We start from the raw sequence: 18976 nt of genomic DNA, 5'->3' as shown, positions 1-18976 counted from the left end.
GCTCACAGTTTACAAAACCAACACTTATCCCCTGCTTTCCCATTTTACAACTCTCATCTACATGGCGATGTGGGCCAGGAGCCGAAGAAGTACCCAGAAACGTGATAACATGGATACTCAGCTTAGATAATCAATAAAAATAAATTAAAAGTGTGTAATAGCTGCGCCACTAGCGTAACCAAACAATATTGCAAAAACAATGCTAACAGATTTCCCAAACACTCACCCATCTTCCATTGGTCATACAAACAGCTAATCCCACCCCAAACCCCAAAGCCAATGTTTCTGTGTCAGGCTGGTCAAACGTTAATGTTTTGATAGCACCACAGAGCCATAGTGTTTACACTTTAGGAGTAAACCCAACAAATTTCTTACTTACAACGGTTGTATTAAGCTGGGATAGGAGAAAATATTTCAACATGTAAAAAATAACACACTCCACCTTTACGTCGAGATAAAGAAGTGAGCATAAGTGCTCAGTACAGGCATAAATTACTAATACAAAATACATTAGTTTAAAATGATAAAGGCTACTATCTATTAAATGTACTGAATGCAAATACTAAGGTCTGCATGACTAATGTATGAGGTTGATGGTGTAAGATGAATTCCAAAACTGTTACAATACGTATGTCTGTTATCTATTAAGGAAATGCTGGTAACCATAAGAGATTAATTCATAATTTGGACAGTGAGTAATTGAAGGATATTAAAATAAACATGCACCCTTGTGTTTTCAGATAATCATAGTTTTGAAATTGAGGATAGTGGAGAAGTAGGTCATTTTATGTCCAGTCTCAGTGTTTCTGCTCTGAAGGCAAAACCGCTGTTTATTGACTTTGTGCAAGTCTCACATGAGTTACTATTTTACGAGAGAACATTAGTATTATGCAATATGTTTCTTTCAACCAATTCAGTATTTGGAATGTCCATTCATTATCTTTTCTTGCTTGCTTTGGGACATTCTGTGACTGAAAAATGCTATAGTAATGTGAAAACAAGTAATGAAGTTATAAAGCTTATGTAGATCAAAATCAGCCACTGAACACAAGTCACATCCTGGAGCATTTTAGCCTTCATTTAAGTGAGTTATTCAAAGAATTTTCAAAAACTTACTCTATAAATCAAGTTACTGTACCAATATATCTAAGTGCAGTTAAAATTATAGAGTTCTGTTTGAGAACATTATGAGTGAAGATTGATGATCACTCAACAACAATCCATTTGTAAATCATTTCTATCTGTGCCTCGGTGACATCAGAGTAAATTAGCAGCTTCAGGCTATGGGAGCAAATTAACTTTTCATCTGATTTTCAATCACTTCGAATAGAGATTCTTTAGCTCAGGGATCTCATCTCTTTTCATTACATTCTCCTCAGAATATAAAGCTTCTGGGTCAATGACTAAAATTTATATCCAGATTTTTTTCATTCCAGTTTCTCCCATTCATTTCAATAGAAATGGCCCGTCTCTGCTAAATAGTCTCTGATTTGAATTACTTAGGCTTCAAAATAATAAGGCTTAGGATCAAAGGTAATTTTCGAGGTGGTTTGTACTAGTGACCACTAAGCATTAACAGTGCTCTATTTTGTAAAAGTACACTTTGTTACTTAATTCTATCAATCCAATAACTTGTTTAATTTTTGCTGATGGAAAGCATCTCATTGCATTTAGTGTGCACCAAAAACATCTTAACTTCTTCAGTGGCAGCAGGCTAAATATCTCTCAAGTTTGGATGGCAATCAGATCAGATTAGTGTGAAATGCCATGTGCTTAATTATATCTTCATCATACAGTCACATGTGAAAGTCCATTGGACTCATCAATTTATCACTATGAGCCGAGGCTGTGAATTCAACAAAAATCACCAAACATGGAATGCTTTCAACCGTTCTTGCCATGTGACACTGGAAAGAAACTACAGGAACACTATCACCTGATTATTACATGGCTCTCTTGTATACTAGATTCTGATTGGGAATCACATCATCTAGCCATCTGATATGAAAACTGCACCTGGGATTATTGCGAGTCATCTTTCTTACTTTTTGTATCACTCTGTTATCATCACTAAGCTAATAAAATAATTGAAACTCAAATCAATGTTCCATGTCCATTTACTTATTAATTCGGCAAGTAGTCTTTTAATAACTAAGCAGGATAATAAGCAGTCAGACGGTCATTTTCACAAAATAAACACCAGCAGAACCGGAGGTGGAATTCAGCTGTTTGTAGAGACTCAGGGATTTCTTTCTTCTCACATAATAACATAATTTCAATACAAGTCAATATTTCATGTCCATTTATTCACATATTTGGTAGGTAGTCGAGTAATAAGTGGGGTTCCTGATCACCGTCTGGGTTTCTTTTCCGATAATGACCGGCTTAGCCTACTGTACATTATACCTTACAAATGTGTGTGTAACGTGTGCTGGCACTGGCAATGACGAAGACGTGAAGATGAAGAACCCAAGTGCAGTTTATTTACAAAAGTGAATGCCCTAACTATACACGTGAACTAAACATAAACATGACATAAACCTGGCATGATATAAACATGGCCTGACATAAACATGGCCTGACATAAACATCTACACTCACATTCATTCAATACTTGACAAAGACACAATGGAAAACATGAAGCTTAAATACATGGACATGGGGGAACATAAACCAATGAACAAACAGAACTGATAACAAGATAATTAAACAATAAACCAATGAAAACATGACACATGAACATGGAGGGAAAACAGAAATCACATGACAAGGGAAACAGGAACTAAACATTTCAAAATAAAAGACATGAATCAACAAAATACACATGACAGTGTGCTACTTTTTCCTAAAATTAATTAAATACTGTATATTAAAACAATGGAAAGGTATGTACTTTAACGCCAAATATAAGATGGATAGTTTCAGTCCTGGATACTGATTGGCCAACACAGCAAAACTACACAATAGTAACAGCTATGACGCAAAACCCCTGTTTACCTAACAGTGTATATCACTGCACAGCATCCATAAAGGCCAACTAATAACCTTACGTAAACAAAAACACATAAATTTGTACATGTCACTATTAGTTAAAGTGTCAGGAACTATCTTTTAGTGGAACAATGGTGCTTAAAAGAATATTCCAGGTTCAATACAAGTTAAGCTCAATCGACAGCATTTGAATACCACAAAAATGTATTTCGACTCGTCCCTCCTTTTCTTAAAAAACAAAAATCTAGGTTGCAGTGAGACACTTACAATGGAAGTGAATGGGGCCAATCCGTAAACGTTAAAATACTCACTGTTTCAAAAGTATAGCCTCAAGACAAACAATATGCATGTTAACATGATTTTAGTGTGATAAAATCGCTTTTTCTGTGTAAAGTTATATCCAACTTTACAACTTCATTGCCATGATGATGTAACGTCAACAAACCCTAAAACGACTGTAAAAAATTATGATTGAAAAACTTTACAGCTTGAACAATACATGAGTTTTAAAAGAAGAATTAATGTAAGTGCTTTTATAAAATTAGAAGCTTCACATTTCTGACTTTAGCCCTCCAAAAATTGGCCCCATTCACTTCCATTGCAGGAGCCAAACTGTAACCTCGATTTTTGCTTTTTTTTTAAAGAAAAGGAGGGATGGGTTGAAATAAAAAAAATAAATACATTAAAAAAATGTTGTGGTTATTTTTATTTAATGTATTTTTTTTGGATTTTCTCCCCTTTTCTCCCCAATTTGGAATGCCCAATTCCCAATGCACTCTAAGTCCTCGTGGTGGCGTAGTGAATCGCCTCAATCCAGGTGGTGGAGGACAAATCTCAGTTGCCTCTGTGTCTGAGACAGTCAATCCGCGCATCTTATCACGTGGCTTGTTGAGCGCGTTACCACAGAGACATAGTGTGTGTGGAGGCTTCACGCTATTCTCCGCAACATCCACGCACAACTCACCACATGCCCCACTGAGAGCAAGAACCACATTATAGTGACCACCAGGAAGTTACCCCATGTGACTCTACCCTCCCTAGCAACCGGGCCAATTTGGTTGCTTAGGAGACCTGGCTGAAGTCACGACTCCAGTGGTGGCCCAATTTGTGTGGTTATTAACATTATGTCACAAATGTTGTCAATTGAACTTAACTTGTATTCAACCTGGAATATTCCTTTAATTAATTGTCTTAATAACAATTTTTGATGAAAATGCATCCTTAAAATTTTTTTAATACACAGCAACAGTTTTATTAAAGCTGCAAAGGCCTCTCATACCGTATTGCATAAATGAGAGGTGAGAACTATGTCTGCCCACGTATATGTGGGCTAGTTAGAGAGATATAGCTCCTCGATAACAGCTGACACTTTGACATTTTGTAGATGAGATTCTGACTGCTTACACATACAAGTGTTGTACCCTCAATTCTGCACTCAATAATAGCTTGAGTTTAAATCAATAATAACAGTGCACAGCAGACAATCAAACTGGCTAATAATGAACATTAAGAGGACAATCTATTTCACCCTATTTTATATGAAATGATACTCAAGACTGAGAGACATATGGATAATTAAATTGTCAAGCAGATGGCAAGTCCCTCTTGGATCCCTGATCATTTCACCATTTTGACATCTTGGAAGCCTGTGGAAATTTTTTTTGTAATTTCATAAGAGATAAAACTGAAGTGGATCCGCACACTGTTTAATTACTTCCTTTTATTAATTTAAAAATCACAGCAACATTTTGATCAGAATGATCTTTGTCAGGCACACATCAACAGACAACACATCAGTTTAAGTACTTTTGTTACAATTAAAAACATCATTATGTTCACCTGTTAATAATCAGGGTAAATCATCTAATGATCACTCAATCTGACTTAATGAGAACAATTAATTAGAGTTCAAACATCAGCAAAACTTACACCAGTCTCCCACAATTACAAACAATTCACAAAAATCAGTGAATCACATGATTGTAAATGTCACAATTTAAGTAAATCGTTTAAAACAGCTAAATAATTTCATAACAGACCATATGGAAACTGTCAGTTTCATGTCCCCCATAAATTCATGAATTCATCTCAAATGCAGTTTGTTCTGTCTGTTCCTGAGCCGATGATGTCTAGCATAAGTGAAATTTGTCAGGTTTGCCCTGCTTATGTAAAGGCTGGGAAAGATGTCAGAGGAGCCACAGGCAGGTCTTGCTCCTAACAAAGAGGGATGGGGGAGTGCAGCAGTCACTGAGGTCTGCATGACACACGTCACATGGACCCAATGCACTCAGAGATCACATGATCCAACAACTGTCACCCATGTGCTTGCTAAGATAAACATGACTGCTAGGGATGGGCAATACCACTTATTTACTTTTCAATCCGATACCAAGTACTTTTAGGCCAATATCGCCGATATCGATACCAATACCTCTTTTAAATTTAATTTTTCCGAATTCTTTGGATAAAATTAGTAACTTTATTATTACTTAATTTTTTTTATATATGTATGGGCCTAAACAGAAAATTATTAGGCTGCTTTGTTTACCCTTTAAAAATTTGTTAGTATAAGCCACATATAAAACCTCAAATTAACCATTGATATTATTATAGGGTTACTATTACTAAAACCAAGTTACCAAATGGATACTACAGTAATGCTGTAGTAAAACCATGGTTAATTGTATCGATACCTTGGTTGCTGCCAAAAAGAAAAACAAAACATGGTTACTACAGTCGTGGTTACTAGTCATGGTTAATACAGTATTACTACAGTAAATCCATGGGTAGTTTTCATAAGGGTATCATTTATTAACGAGGATTACAGATCATTATCAATGTTTTAACAACAATTTAAATAAACTGTAAAAATGGTCACACAAGCCCATTATAATACATGTCATGTCTAGGTTTGTCATTACTTGTTGTGAATAACTCCAGATGCTGTTTTCTGTCATTACCTCAGGAAAGCACTGCTCCCTCTTTGAATGAGCGCTGTGACTGAAAAGGTGAGTGCTGTCTGTGACTGCTAGTGTATTTTAGCATGTCTGCACGTCAAGATGAGTGGAAGAAAAAAAATAGTTCCGGTGCCATGCAGTTATTCGCTCATATAATTTTTTTTTTCCACTTTGAAGCTTATGAGATGCATTAATATTCAGGTTATCTAAATAATAAGATCACTTGTAAAAAAAAAAAAAAAAAACTTCAGAATCGATATTTTTATGTGAGGATCGATATTATTGATACCACATCAGAATCGGAAGTATCGATACTTTAGTATCGATCCACCCATCCCTAATGACTGCTGTTTTCTTTTTTAATGGAAATCCTAGAGGTCCACAAAGGTCCTGTAAGGGGACCATGGTGGACAGATAAAAGTATAAAAATGGTACAAAAATAGTATCTACATTTCAAAATGTATTACTTTTAGTCTACAAACTGTTTTTAGTTTTTTTTTTCAAAATCCCTAAACCAAGAACAGAATTTCTCAAACTCCTCCTAGAGCTTTTAAGTTACATCCACCAAACTCAGCACAGACCTTCAGACTGTTCTTGAAGTGTACAATGTCTTTTCTAACTGACTGGACTAATGCTTATTGCACAGTGGATGATCAAAACTCGGAAAGTCGCATTGACTTAATAATATGTTTTCGTCTGAAACCGCATTCATTTTGCTAAGTTTTGGCATTCCATTCACACTGAGACAGCATTTTTGTCCAGTGAAAACTGAGCTTTTTGAAAACCCCTGATGATTTGAAATATTGCTTTGATCGTAATCTTGACCAACCATTTTGGAGATTTTGGTCTTTCCCTATTCAAGAAGACAGAAGCTGCACTTGTATGCCACTTGTGTACATAGAAAAATAGCTGCCCGGGAGCATTCCAAAGATGGCTGCCAGTGGACTGACTTACTAAAAAGACTTTTGACGTAGCCTTACATTGACGGAATGTTAAATATGGGCCAACGGAATTCTCATTCATTCAAATTCCAATTCTCAAAAATTCTAATGTAAATAAATCCACACATGGCCTTTTAAGGACCCTTTTCACACTTCTGCATTCGCAAAACAGAAGTCATCATAGTTGGGTAAACAATTGCGGCGATCGGGAAGAACAGTAATAGCAAGAGGTAGACCGATATATCGGTTTTACAAATTAATCGGTGCCGATAGTTGCTTTTTGGAACTTTAGGTTATCGGCAACTATCGACAGATATTTTGAAATGATGAAATAATAAAAAAAACTAAGAGTCTCCATTGTTTCGGGCTTGTTTATACTTAAAAGTCCCGTATTATGCACCAAATCTTAATTTATTCTGGTTATTGGGATTTTGGTTGAACTAAAAACTGCATCGGGGATTTTATTCATTTTGGACTCTTTTTCTTTGCCTGCCATAACAAAGAATAAGAATTTTTTTGACATTCTGTAAATTAATTTTAAAAACTATTGGCCGAGTTATCTGCCTTTTCCACCACCTTAGTTATCGTATCAGCAAAATCCACTATCGGTCAACCTCTAGTAATAACCAGTGCCACTACAGTGTTCCTATTTGCACAAATTCTTAAAGAAAACATCTGGATTTGTGTTTCCATGAATTTTTCAAAAGATGCTGAACTGTGTACAAGTTTGGTGGGTTCAGGCAATTATACGCGAAGAAGATAACTTCGCTATTAAACAAGGAAGCACATTCATCTGTGGACAGTGTTTTCAAGATGAGGATCTACACTTCTGTGTTGCTCACATTGTCCGCTGGGCATCTCTCTCATCACCAGGCTTCTATGGAGGATTCTGCCAAGCTCCTCCTGACTTCCACGATGCACACACTCCACTGACGAAAACACTATTCTACTTTGAGTGATGGCGCATTGCTGACTTTATAAATAAATATTTTTGGAACTGTTACCGCTGCTCCTGGTTCATTCTGTTCAGCACCTACACGTTACAGTAATGTCTGTATAACCATCAAACTTAAAACTTTTAAAAATGTGTTTAAACTAGGGGGCCTGGGTAGCTCAGTAGTAAAGACGCTGACTACCACCCCTGGAGTTCGCGAGTTCGAATCCCAGGGCATGCTGTGTGACTCCAGCCAGGTCTCCTAATCAACCAAATTGGCACGGTTGCTAGGGAGGGTAGAGTCACACGGTGTAACCTCCTCATGATCGCTATAATGTGGTTCGCTCTTGGTGGGACGTGGTAAGTTGTGCGTAGATGCCACGGTGGATGGCGTGGGCCACAAGCGTTATGTCTCCGTGGTAACACGCTCAACAAGCCACATGATAAGATGAGCGGGTTGATGGCAATGTGAACTTTATACACTACTTAACATCTTTTTTTGTATTCCACAGAAGAAAGTCATATAGGTTTGAAACATCATGAGGGTGATTATGACTTTTATTATGAATTTCCTTTTTGGGTGAGCTATCCCTTAATGTAACATTAACAAAAGTTATTTTAAGGATCATCATGTAGAAAATAGCTCCTAAAGGCAACAACTGGATAGTTTCACTTTTATAGTGTCTATTGGGGGTCCCTGGGTATATATATATATATATATATATATATATATATATATATATATATAAATATATATAAAATATTCCAAATCAACAAACAAAATCTGATGGAGACTGCAAGATACATTTAAATAAAAAAGATGCTCAAGCTTTACAACATACAGTAAAATAAACAAATTCCCTCATGCCCTGAGGTGATTTTATAGTATGGGTCAATGGGAGATCTGTGCGTACATTCTGTGAAAATTACAAATTGTGTTGTTCCTAACACAACAAACAACAGACCACTAATGCAGTCCTCCTATAATATATGCATAGTATATTGTCTATAAACTTATAGGGGATCTGATTTTCTGCAGTCCTGTCATTATAGCTCGAAACATGATTGACAGAACAAAAAAGAGCTGGAACTTATGTGGCAGTCCAGCATTTGTTAGAGCCTCTTTGTATTTTCTTCACATTAAAGTGATTAATTTACTCACTGCCCATGGACAAATGAACAACTCAGTGAACAAAATTGAAACAGCACAGATTCACTAGATTAGTCCAACAGGATTATAATTCACACAGACATTTCCATTCACTTGCGGAAATATCCATGTCCTTCTTAGTCACATTCCAAGACGTGTCTCAGAAGCTGTAAACTATTATTTTGCTCTGTATAAGATCTGTATCTGGTCTGAAGTGTAATACATGGGCCTTTCCTCCTGAAATCTATTAGAAAGACCAAACAAACAGGAATAGATTATTTGATTTTATCATGCTGTTACCAAGCTTGGAGGTTGCTGTTTCAGGTTTATCATCAGAATGTAAAAGACAGTGTAAGATCATGTTTTTTCTTCAGATTTTCATCAGGAAAATTTTCATACAACAGATTGTAAGAAATATGGATGAACCATAATCACTGAGTGCACCTCCAAAAAAGTAAAAAATATGATGATGATGATGATGAAAATCATATAAAGGGGTAGTTCTCCCAAAAATGAAAACTCTTTCACTCATCCTCTTGTTGTTCCAAACCCGTATGACTTTCTTTCTTCCGTGGAGCACAAAAGGAGATTGTGGTGGGCGGGGCAGAGCCGAGTGTCGTCTGGGCAGAGCAAGGCCGGGAAGTGGCGAATGACTTTCACCTGCGTGCCACACCGGTCTCACGTTCCAGCGAGGGGTGGCGGGAATAACAAAAGTGGAGAGAAAGCAGAGAGGGGAGAGAGAGGAGAGAGGAAAGAGAGAGAGGAGCTCGCCGGTCCCAGATACGTCATCAAGTGGACCTCGGCCCGCTGTCCTGCTTCCGTTCGCGATGCTGGATGATGGCACTGGACCCCTTAGCCATTCCTTCTGGTTGCCAGTTGACACGGGGCTCTAGCTCCACCGGATTGAACACTCCCTCAGCGTCGAGACCCCAGTCAGTGGCGACGACTCCTTGGACGGCGCATCCTTCCTTCCCGGGTTTCGGCACCAGTGTAACAGTTCGTGGAAAGGAGGATGCTGGGGCCGGCTAGCTCATCTCTCTCCTTAAGTACTCCCGCCGCCCCTCGCTGGAACGCGAGACCGGTGTGGCACACAGATGAAAGTCATTTGCCACTTATCTTACCGGCCTCGCTCTGCCCAGACGCCGCTCGGCTCCGCCCCACCCACCACAGGGATATTAGGCAAAATGACAGCCTCAGTCACCATTCACTTTTATTGTTTGAAAAATAATAATAATAATAATAATACAATTAAAGTGCAAGGTGACTGAGGCTGTCATTTTGCCTAATATCTCCTTTTGTGTTCCACAGAGCAAAGAAAGTAATTTAGGTTTGGAACAACATGAGGGTGAGTAAATAATTACAGGAATTTTCTTTTCTTTTTTTTTTTGATGAATTATCCCTTTAATTGCTCAGAAAGTACATGCTGCAACAGGTACACCAAGACCCATACTCAAAGACCTGGGCAGGAAGGACATTCATTTGGGAGGCACACTGCTCGACTCTCAATAACATAAGATGTTTCATGAAATTAACGTTTTCCACTTACTTTCCAAGTCATCTGCACACATAACCTAATTATATCCCTATATTTATCCAAATATGTAAAAGGCTATCTCAATAAAGCATCATTGGTGTTTTAAAAGAGATGAGTGTTTATTCTGTATGTTGGATGGTTTAATTGCTGTTATCCTGATGGTCTCAGGTAATGAGGTGCTGATGTAGAGCTCCAGACAGAAATGTGGGACAATGGCCCATGCGCCGGAAGCGCGGTTGTGCAGCTCATTATACATGAGACTGATGAATGAAAGACTAAAATAATTCAAATGAATTATGGAAAAGGTGTGACTCATGAAATGTTGAGATTAGTCTATATTAAGTAACAGTTCGGGCAACTCTGACACTTCTAATAAAGAAAATGTTTAGTTATTGTCGTTTAGAATACTGTCGCGCCGTCTCAAAACAAAGTGAGCTGCCTCCCTACAGTAGATAACATCTTGGCACCGTTCACACCGAACGCGTTTTTGTGTCCGTCCGCGCACTTTTTCTTTTTTCGCTCTTTGTTATTCTATGTAAACATGCAATAGACGGACGTCTTTGACCGTTTCGCCTCGTCCAGCTGTTTTTATTTTTATTTTTTATTATTATTATTTATTTCAGCGTTTTGCGCAGGAGAGTCGTTTTTTTAGAATCAGTACGACGTAAAAAAAAAATAATAAAAAAAAAATAAATAAAAAAATGTCAACTTTTAAAAGCGCGTCTCGACAATCCTGCGTTGTTTTTTTTTTTGTTTTTTGTTTTTTTTGTAGCGTGTTCGGTATGAACGGCCCCAAAAATGCTGTCTATGTGGGCATCTCACTAGAGTCTGTGCGTTCTAAAATGTTAATGAAGATGTATCATTCTATGAGAAAAACACAGAGACCCGATAATATTGCTTAACTTTTGCTCTTATTGGACAAAGCCGTGCTGCTTAAATGAATCACACAGTTCGTATAGATATGGAAGTTAATAGTTGATCCAATTAAAAACATTTATTTCCAGGTGACAGTTGCATTGCACCTGCTTTCAGTGCACTTTAATGTAAACGGAACTTGAAATGTTTTAACACGACTGTAAAAATACCAGAAGCGGCTTCATCCAAATATAAATCATCTTAATGTGATGAATATCATAAGTGTCATGTAATCTAAAAAGTAACAGACCTTTCCAAGCACACACGTTTGACAGAGACACGTGCTCTTACCTTCAACAGCCCACACAATCCGTACTATCCATAACAAACGAATTATATCCATAATTGCCGTAAATTTGGGCATTTGACTGTAAAGACCCAGAATATTCATTGAAAACTTGTCCGGTAGGCCATCTGTGAAGACACTATCATCACAAGCACGCGAATAAACCCCAGCGGACTGGAAGAACTACAGCAAGTTAGGACGAAACCAATGAAACCCAGACGAGGGGGCGGGAATGTGTCTATGACAAGAGGGATGCTCAAGAGGGATGTCTGGAAGATAATAATAATAATAATAATTATAATGGTAAAATACAATTAAATAATAAATAATATAATAATAATGGTAATATATTCATATTACCATGGTATTAATAATACAATTAATATAATTTAATACCATGGAAAATAATAATATTATAATTACTATAATAATAATAATAACAATAATAATAATTGTAATATTATAATAATATTGCCATGATAATAACAATACAATTATGTCAATTAAAACAATGGTAATAATAATAATAAATTATAAATACATTAAAAATCATAATTCAAAATTATTAATACAGAAAAAATATTTTAAAAATTACCAAAATGTTGAAAAATTGCATCAGTTTCAGTTTTCAGCACTTCATCAAATGTAGATTTTTTCATGGTAATAAAATGAAAATTCACACCAATTCTTGTTCTCTTTTCTATGTCTGTTAAAAAATTGTTAGGAGGGCAAGATCTACATTGACCACTATTTAATACTGATTTAGGAAGTTAAAAGACAAAAGACACAGTGGAGGCACTCAAATCAAAGTCATATTAATTTATTTCAAAATTCTAAATGAATGGCATTCCTCAGAATTCTTTCACTTGGTTGATCAACGACACTCTGAATTCATGTTATAGCAACAGTGCCTCCTGGAGTTTGGGGGAAAAAGCTGCAGCTGTGGATGGATGCAGGAGGTGGGATTGAGGAGTGGACTGATAGTCCACCAATAGCTGGTGGTGCATGTGATCATCTATCATCTCCTTCTCTAATCCTTCCGAGTCACTTGCAGTTGTATCATTTTGAAGATTATACGACTGACACATCACACAAGGGGCTGGTGTGAGGAAGACAAATGGCCTGGTTTCTCAACACCACTGCACATGATCTTTGACTTCCATGTGAGAACCTCAGTGTGCTACCACAGCCCTCATACATGGATTGGTGTATTCATTTAAATATATTCCTAGTGTCCAGTGGCTTCACCTTTTACTTTAACATTAGATGATTTCAGATCCTGGATACACCCAGTCACATTTTTCTGATTAACAGTTTTTATTGATTCATACAATTAACAAAGAAAAGCAAAACATATATTCACAGAATCAACATTTAACCCCCACTATTACCCCTCCAAATCCCCCAACCCCACCCTGACCCTCAACAAACATCCCTGTGGTCACACAAAAAAAAAGAAAAAAAAAAAAAAAAGTAAAAAAATATACTAATCACACACATTTAAAACTATAGTTGCCCCACTTCCCATCAAATGAATCCAAGTTCCCCAGCCCTCTACATGACATCTCCTCGAATGCCGCCATCCCCATCTTTGTGCACCACTCCCGTACCGAGGGCGCTCCAGCTGACTTCCATCACCTTAGAATAATCTGTCTGCCGATAATAATACAGGTCAGGACCTAATTTGTTATGTGTTTATCCCCTATATTGATGACCACCCCATCGCCTAAAATACAGAGTCTGGAGCAAATTGAAATTTTAGTGCCCAATACGTTACACATAAATCTCTGAACCTTCAACCAAAATTCTTGGATCTTAACACACCACCAAAAAACATGGGTGGTGTCTCCATCTTCTAATTGGCATTGCCAGCAGGTGGGTGTGTCTTTAAGACTAAGTCTATACAATCTAGAGGGGGTCCAATAGAATCGATGTAAAATCTTGAATTGCATAAGGTGCACCCTTGCATCTCTAGATACAGACTTGACATTTTTTAGAATCCTGGCCCATACTCCTTCCTCCAATACCAAGTTTAAATCTTTCTCCCATAATCTCTTGATAGAAGTTAAAGCTCCGTCCCCCAGACACTGAATTAGCAGGGAGTAATACACTGTTGCCTCATGACCTTTTCCAATAGCAGTAATCACCACTCCCAGAGTATCTGTCGCTTTAGGGGGGTGTATGCTACTCCCAAAAATAGTACAGAGCAGGTGGTGCAGCTGTAAATACCTAAAGAACTGAGATCTGGGAATCCCAAAATGTTGAACCAAATTTTCAAAGGATCTCAACACTCCACTCCCATTTAGGCCACCAAGTGTATTAACCTCCCTCACAATCCACTCTGACCAGCAGAAAGGGGCTTATTCATGCATAATTTTGGGTTCAGCCATATGCTCGAGGCAACATTGAAATAAATGTCCGAATTAAACACTCTGGACACTTTTGTCCACACCAAGTGCAAATGCGAGATAACAGGGTGTAACTTAACTTCTCTGATTAGTTTAACAGAAAGGCTTTGCAATGACGAAAAGGGGCAAGAACTTCCTGTTCAATACAAAACCAGAGAGGGGTTCTCTCAGGTGGAAGAGACCAATGGGCCAAATGTCTGAGACCGAATGCATAATAATAAAACAAAATCTTGGGTAGGCCAAGCCCAACTTTGTCAGTCGGCCTATGCAACTGACTGAAATGTAATCTGGGATATTTACCATTACAAATGAAGGACTTTGCTACGCTATCAAATTACTTGAAATAAGAGAGGGGGACATCTATAGGGAGAGACTGTAGCAGGTAGTTGAATTTTGGAATACAATATATTTTAATAACATTAACCTTCCCAATCATAGATATAAGTAATGAAACCCACCTGCCCACATCGCTTGAAAACCTTTTTATTAAAGGGTCAAAATTAAGTCTAACTAAATCACACAAATTTGGTGGGAATAAAATACCCAAATCCTTAATGCCCTGTTTGGGCCACTGGAAGGCGACCAGCTGAAAAGCTGTTAATGGGTAGTACGCTGTCAGAGACAAAACTTCAGATTTAGACCAATTAACTCTGTATCCTGAGAATTTAGAAAAGGAATTAATAATTCTGTGGAGGCAAGGCATAGATCTAGTAGGGTCGGAGACGAATAATTAAATATCATCTGCGTAAAGCAAAAGCTTATGCGCCACACCTCCCGCCACCACCCCTGGAAAATCATCCTCCTTCCTTATCGCAGCTGCTAATGGTTCCAGGGCAAGACAGAACAATAATGGGGAAAGAGGGCAACCATGCCGGGTGCCCCTATCCTGAGTAAAATAATCTGAAATTAATCCATTCGTTTGTACCGCTGCTACCGGGTGTCTATAAAGTAACTTAATCCAACCAATAAAAGTATTCCTGAACCCGTACATTTCCAAAATCTTAAAAAGATAATCCCATTCTACCATATCAAAAGTCTTTTCGGCATCAAGAGAGATGGCAGCGACCGGAGTCTGATCATTCGCCACTGACCACATGATATTGATGAAACTCCTAATGTTATCATAAGAGCCATGGCCCCGAACAAACCCCACCCAATCTACACGTACGAGAGATGTCATAACTTTACTCAATCGGCTAGCCAAACCTTTTGACAATATTTTAATATCCAGCTGGATCAGGGAAATTGGACGGCAACTCCCACACTCGCCTGGATCCCTGTCCTTTTTAAGAATCAGACTGATCCGGGCTTGCGCCATGGCCGGTGGAAGCCTTCCAATCTTTAATGATTTAATGATTCTGTATAAAAAAGTGGAGCCAATTCTGCAGCATAAGATCTAAAAAACTCAGCGGCAAAGCCATCTGGCCCTGGAACCTTAACTACCTTGCCAATTCCTCCAAGGCCATCTCAGAACCAAGAGAATTCCCTTGCTCAGCCGTCAGTCTAGGAAGTTCCAATGGTTCCACAAAGTTTCTAATATCCTCATCAGTAGACGAAGACGTGGAACTATAGAGGTCAAGTAGAATTCTTTAAAAGCATTATTAATATCAATGGTTGAGGTAAATATTTCACCACCAGCAGATTTCACTGAGGGAATGGTAGAAAAAGACTCTCTCTGTTTTATATATCTAGCCAGAGTTTTCCTGCCCCGTCCCCCGACCCAAAGCATGACCGTCCTGCCCTGAAGAGCCGAAACTCCACCCTCCTTGACAAAATAGTATTATATCTATATTTCAATCGGGTCAATTCTCTGAGGCCATCAGATGACACTTGGCGCCCCAGCTCTGCCCCGGCACTTTTAATATTCCCTTCCAACTCCACGAGTTCTCGTGCTTTGGATTTTTCAGTGAATGAGGCATACTGTATGATCCGGCCCATAAAAAACCGCCTTAAGTGCCTCCCAAGCCACACCCACAGAGGATACTGAGGACCAGTTGGTCTCCATATAAACACTGATTTCAGCCTTTATCATTTGTTGGAATTCAGGATTTTGCAAAAGGGATACATTAAATTGCCAACTAAATGATTTCCTTTTCTCCGTAAGTGGCAACACCTCTAAACACACCAGGACATGATCTGAGACTAAAATTTTTCCAATTGAGCAATCAACAACAAATGAAATGAGGGACTTAGATATATATAAAAAAAATCTATTCTTGAGTAAATCTTAAGGACTGATGAAAAAATGTATAGTCCCTACCAGATGGGTTCAAAAGTCTCCAAATATCTGTAAGACCAACATATTTACACATCCTGTGAAGCGTCAATGTTGCTCTAGGGGGCTTGCACACTTTTGTTTTACTATGATCAAGGACTGAGTCCATCAAAAGATTAAAGTCTCCTCCCAATATTATATCATGAGGGGTGCCAGAGGCTTGCAACATCCTTTCAAGATCTATAAAAATCCATGATCATCAACGTTAGGTGTGTAAATATTAGCCAAAATAAAACTTTCTGCTGAATTTCTGCTAAAACTATAATGACTCTTCCTAATTTATCTTTAATCTGTTTGAGACATTTGAATTGCAGAATCTTACTTAACAGTGTAATGACTCCCCTGCTCTTACTTGAGCCAGCACTAAAGAAAACATGTCCACCCCATATCTTCCCAGATTTTTCAGCTTCCTGCAGTGAAAGATGCCTTTCCTGAAGAAAAACAATATCATATTTCTTACGCTTAAAAGAGAAATAACCTTCCTTCTTTTTATGGGGCGCCCCAACCCATTCACATTCCACGTGGAGAGAGACAATCCACTCATATTAACATTTAACATTTTGGTATACAAGAAAAAAAGTTTGTGTGTCAAAAACAAAATTACAAAGACCACATTCCAACATTAGTGCAACAAACAAACCCCGAACTTCCCCCAGAACCAAACAAACAGAAAAAAAGAAAAATGTGCACATTAACCCTGCTCACAATAGCGCCAACTGGCGTCCATCATTCTAAACTCAAACAGTCCATGTACGCCTACGAGAAACCCCGCAACAACTTTGCCATCAGATTGCTTAAGTCCAGTGTTTCTATACAAATTTTGTGAGACAGAATTACACAACAAAAGATAATCTATAAAACAAACTCCAGCCGCTAGGCGGAACCAGCACAAAAGAAAAAAAAGGTGCTCAGTCTCCTCGGACAGTCAAATGAATGTTGAGTGAGCCGGCCCACTCGGCTGCTACATGAGTGCAACAAATGACCTAATCACTCCAATGTCTTGCATGAAATGCTCCACAAAACAAACTCCAGCCAATAGGAGGCATAAGCACAAAAAGCATGCAGATTCATCCACATAACTGTCCGAAGGTGTGTTATTCCACAAAACAAACTCCAGCCGCTAGGCAGAACCAGCACAAAAAGAAACAAAAAAGGCGCTCAGTTTCCTCGAACAGTCAAGTGAATGTTCAGTGAGTCGGTCCACTCATCAGCAATGTGAGTACCACAAAATAACTTACTCACTCCATTGACTTTATGAAGGACATCGCTTGCTGTGGGCATGTGAATGTTTTATGGCCATCCTTAGCATCTATTCTCAATTTGGCCGGGAACATCAGTGCAAAAGCGACCTTCCATTGATGTAAGAGTTTCTTGCATTCCTTGAATCGATCACGTTTCTTTTTTGTAAAATTCACAAAATCTGGGAACAAGAAAATGCTGTGGTTCTTCCAAGAAAGCCTTCCTTTACTCCTCGCCTCGTGTAACACAAGATCTTTATCAGATGATCTCAGAAATTTGGCCAGAATTGATCGGGCCTGTCTCCCTCAGCAGATCGCCAATCCAGAACCCCGTGAGCTCGCTCGATTTCCAGCTTATGGCCTGTTATGTCATGCAGATTCGGAAAGAGCCGTCCAGGAATTTCACCATATCCTGACCCTCTTCGGCCTCAGGAATTCCGACGATTCGGATGTTATTCAGCTGGCTACGGTTCTCCATGTATTCTCCCAGACACACTCCAAATCCACTTTGGTCGCAGATAATTCCCTCTCCAATGACTCCAGATAAGCGATCCGTTTCTTGACATCCTCCACTCTTGTAACCACCTCAGAGAATTTTGTCTCCATGGCAGTGATCAATCGACGTATTATAGCAAGATCCTCCAAGTCAGCATCGACCTTCATCAGCATTGCCGACATGTGCAACATCTCTCGCCGAATTTCCCTCATTTCTCTGACCAAATCGGCTCCCTGGCTCGGGACCTTCTCGGGGGTGTCAGCTTGAGCATGTAAGTGTCTTTTAATGTCTCCAGAGCCCGAGGATTTTGAATTCTTTGACATATTGTCCTCCTAGAACAGTTATGGAACAGAGTGTATCGAATCTCACTGGTTTATGTCATAAAAGGCATTAAAACTAGCAAAGTGCGCAGAGCTTGCCGTTCACGCGTCCGAACCTCGCATGGTGTCACGTGACTCACCAAGTCACATTTTTAACATCAGGTAAAATGTTTGACCTGTACAAAATTGTGAGGCCATGTGTCAAAAACATTTAGCAAAAGGAGCAAGAAAGGAGCATTAGAAAAAATGCTCATTGACGTTTAAAAAGAAAAAAAGGCTGTATTTTCAATGCAAATTGCATAAACATAAGAACCTCATGCAGCTGAAGAGAGAAAATCTAAATGACTCATTGAATACACATGAATACACAGATTTCTCAAAAAAATCCCAAAAGCACACAACCAAGTAAGAGGGGGATAGACCAACGGAAAACTGGGCATAGTGAGAGAGTGAGTGAGTGAGAGAGAGACAGAGAGAGAGAGAGAGAGAGAGAGAAAGAAAGAGGGAAAGTGAGGGAGGAAATAGAGCAGA

The 18976-nt window shown here is 38.5% G+C and overlaps 1 protein-coding gene across 1 annotated transcript in view; it reads right to left on the bottom strand.

Moving 5' to 3' along the window:
• The window catches only part of LOC127419681 (ephrin type-B receptor 2-like), a 108461-nt gene extending 96624 nt beyond the window's left edge, over positions 1–11837 (bottom strand). The window contains exon 1 of the mRNA XM_051661275.1: positions 11714–11837. Coding sequence (XP_051517235.1) covers positions 11714–11813 — 100 coding nt within the window. The 5' untranslated portion in view covers positions 11814–11837. The remainder of the gene's footprint in view (positions 1–11713) is intronic.
• Positions 11838–18976: the final 7139 nt, after the last annotated feature.

Source organism: Myxocyprinus asiaticus, chromosome 29, assembly GCF_019703515.2.
Source record: "Myxocyprinus asiaticus isolate MX2 ecotype Aquarium Trade chromosome 29, UBuf_Myxa_2, whole genome shotgun sequence".
NCBI classification, from domain to species: domain Eukaryota; kingdom Metazoa; phylum Chordata; class Actinopteri; order Cypriniformes; family Catostomidae; genus Myxocyprinus; species Myxocyprinus asiaticus.
This window is presented reverse-complemented; position numbering and strand designations above follow the sequence as displayed.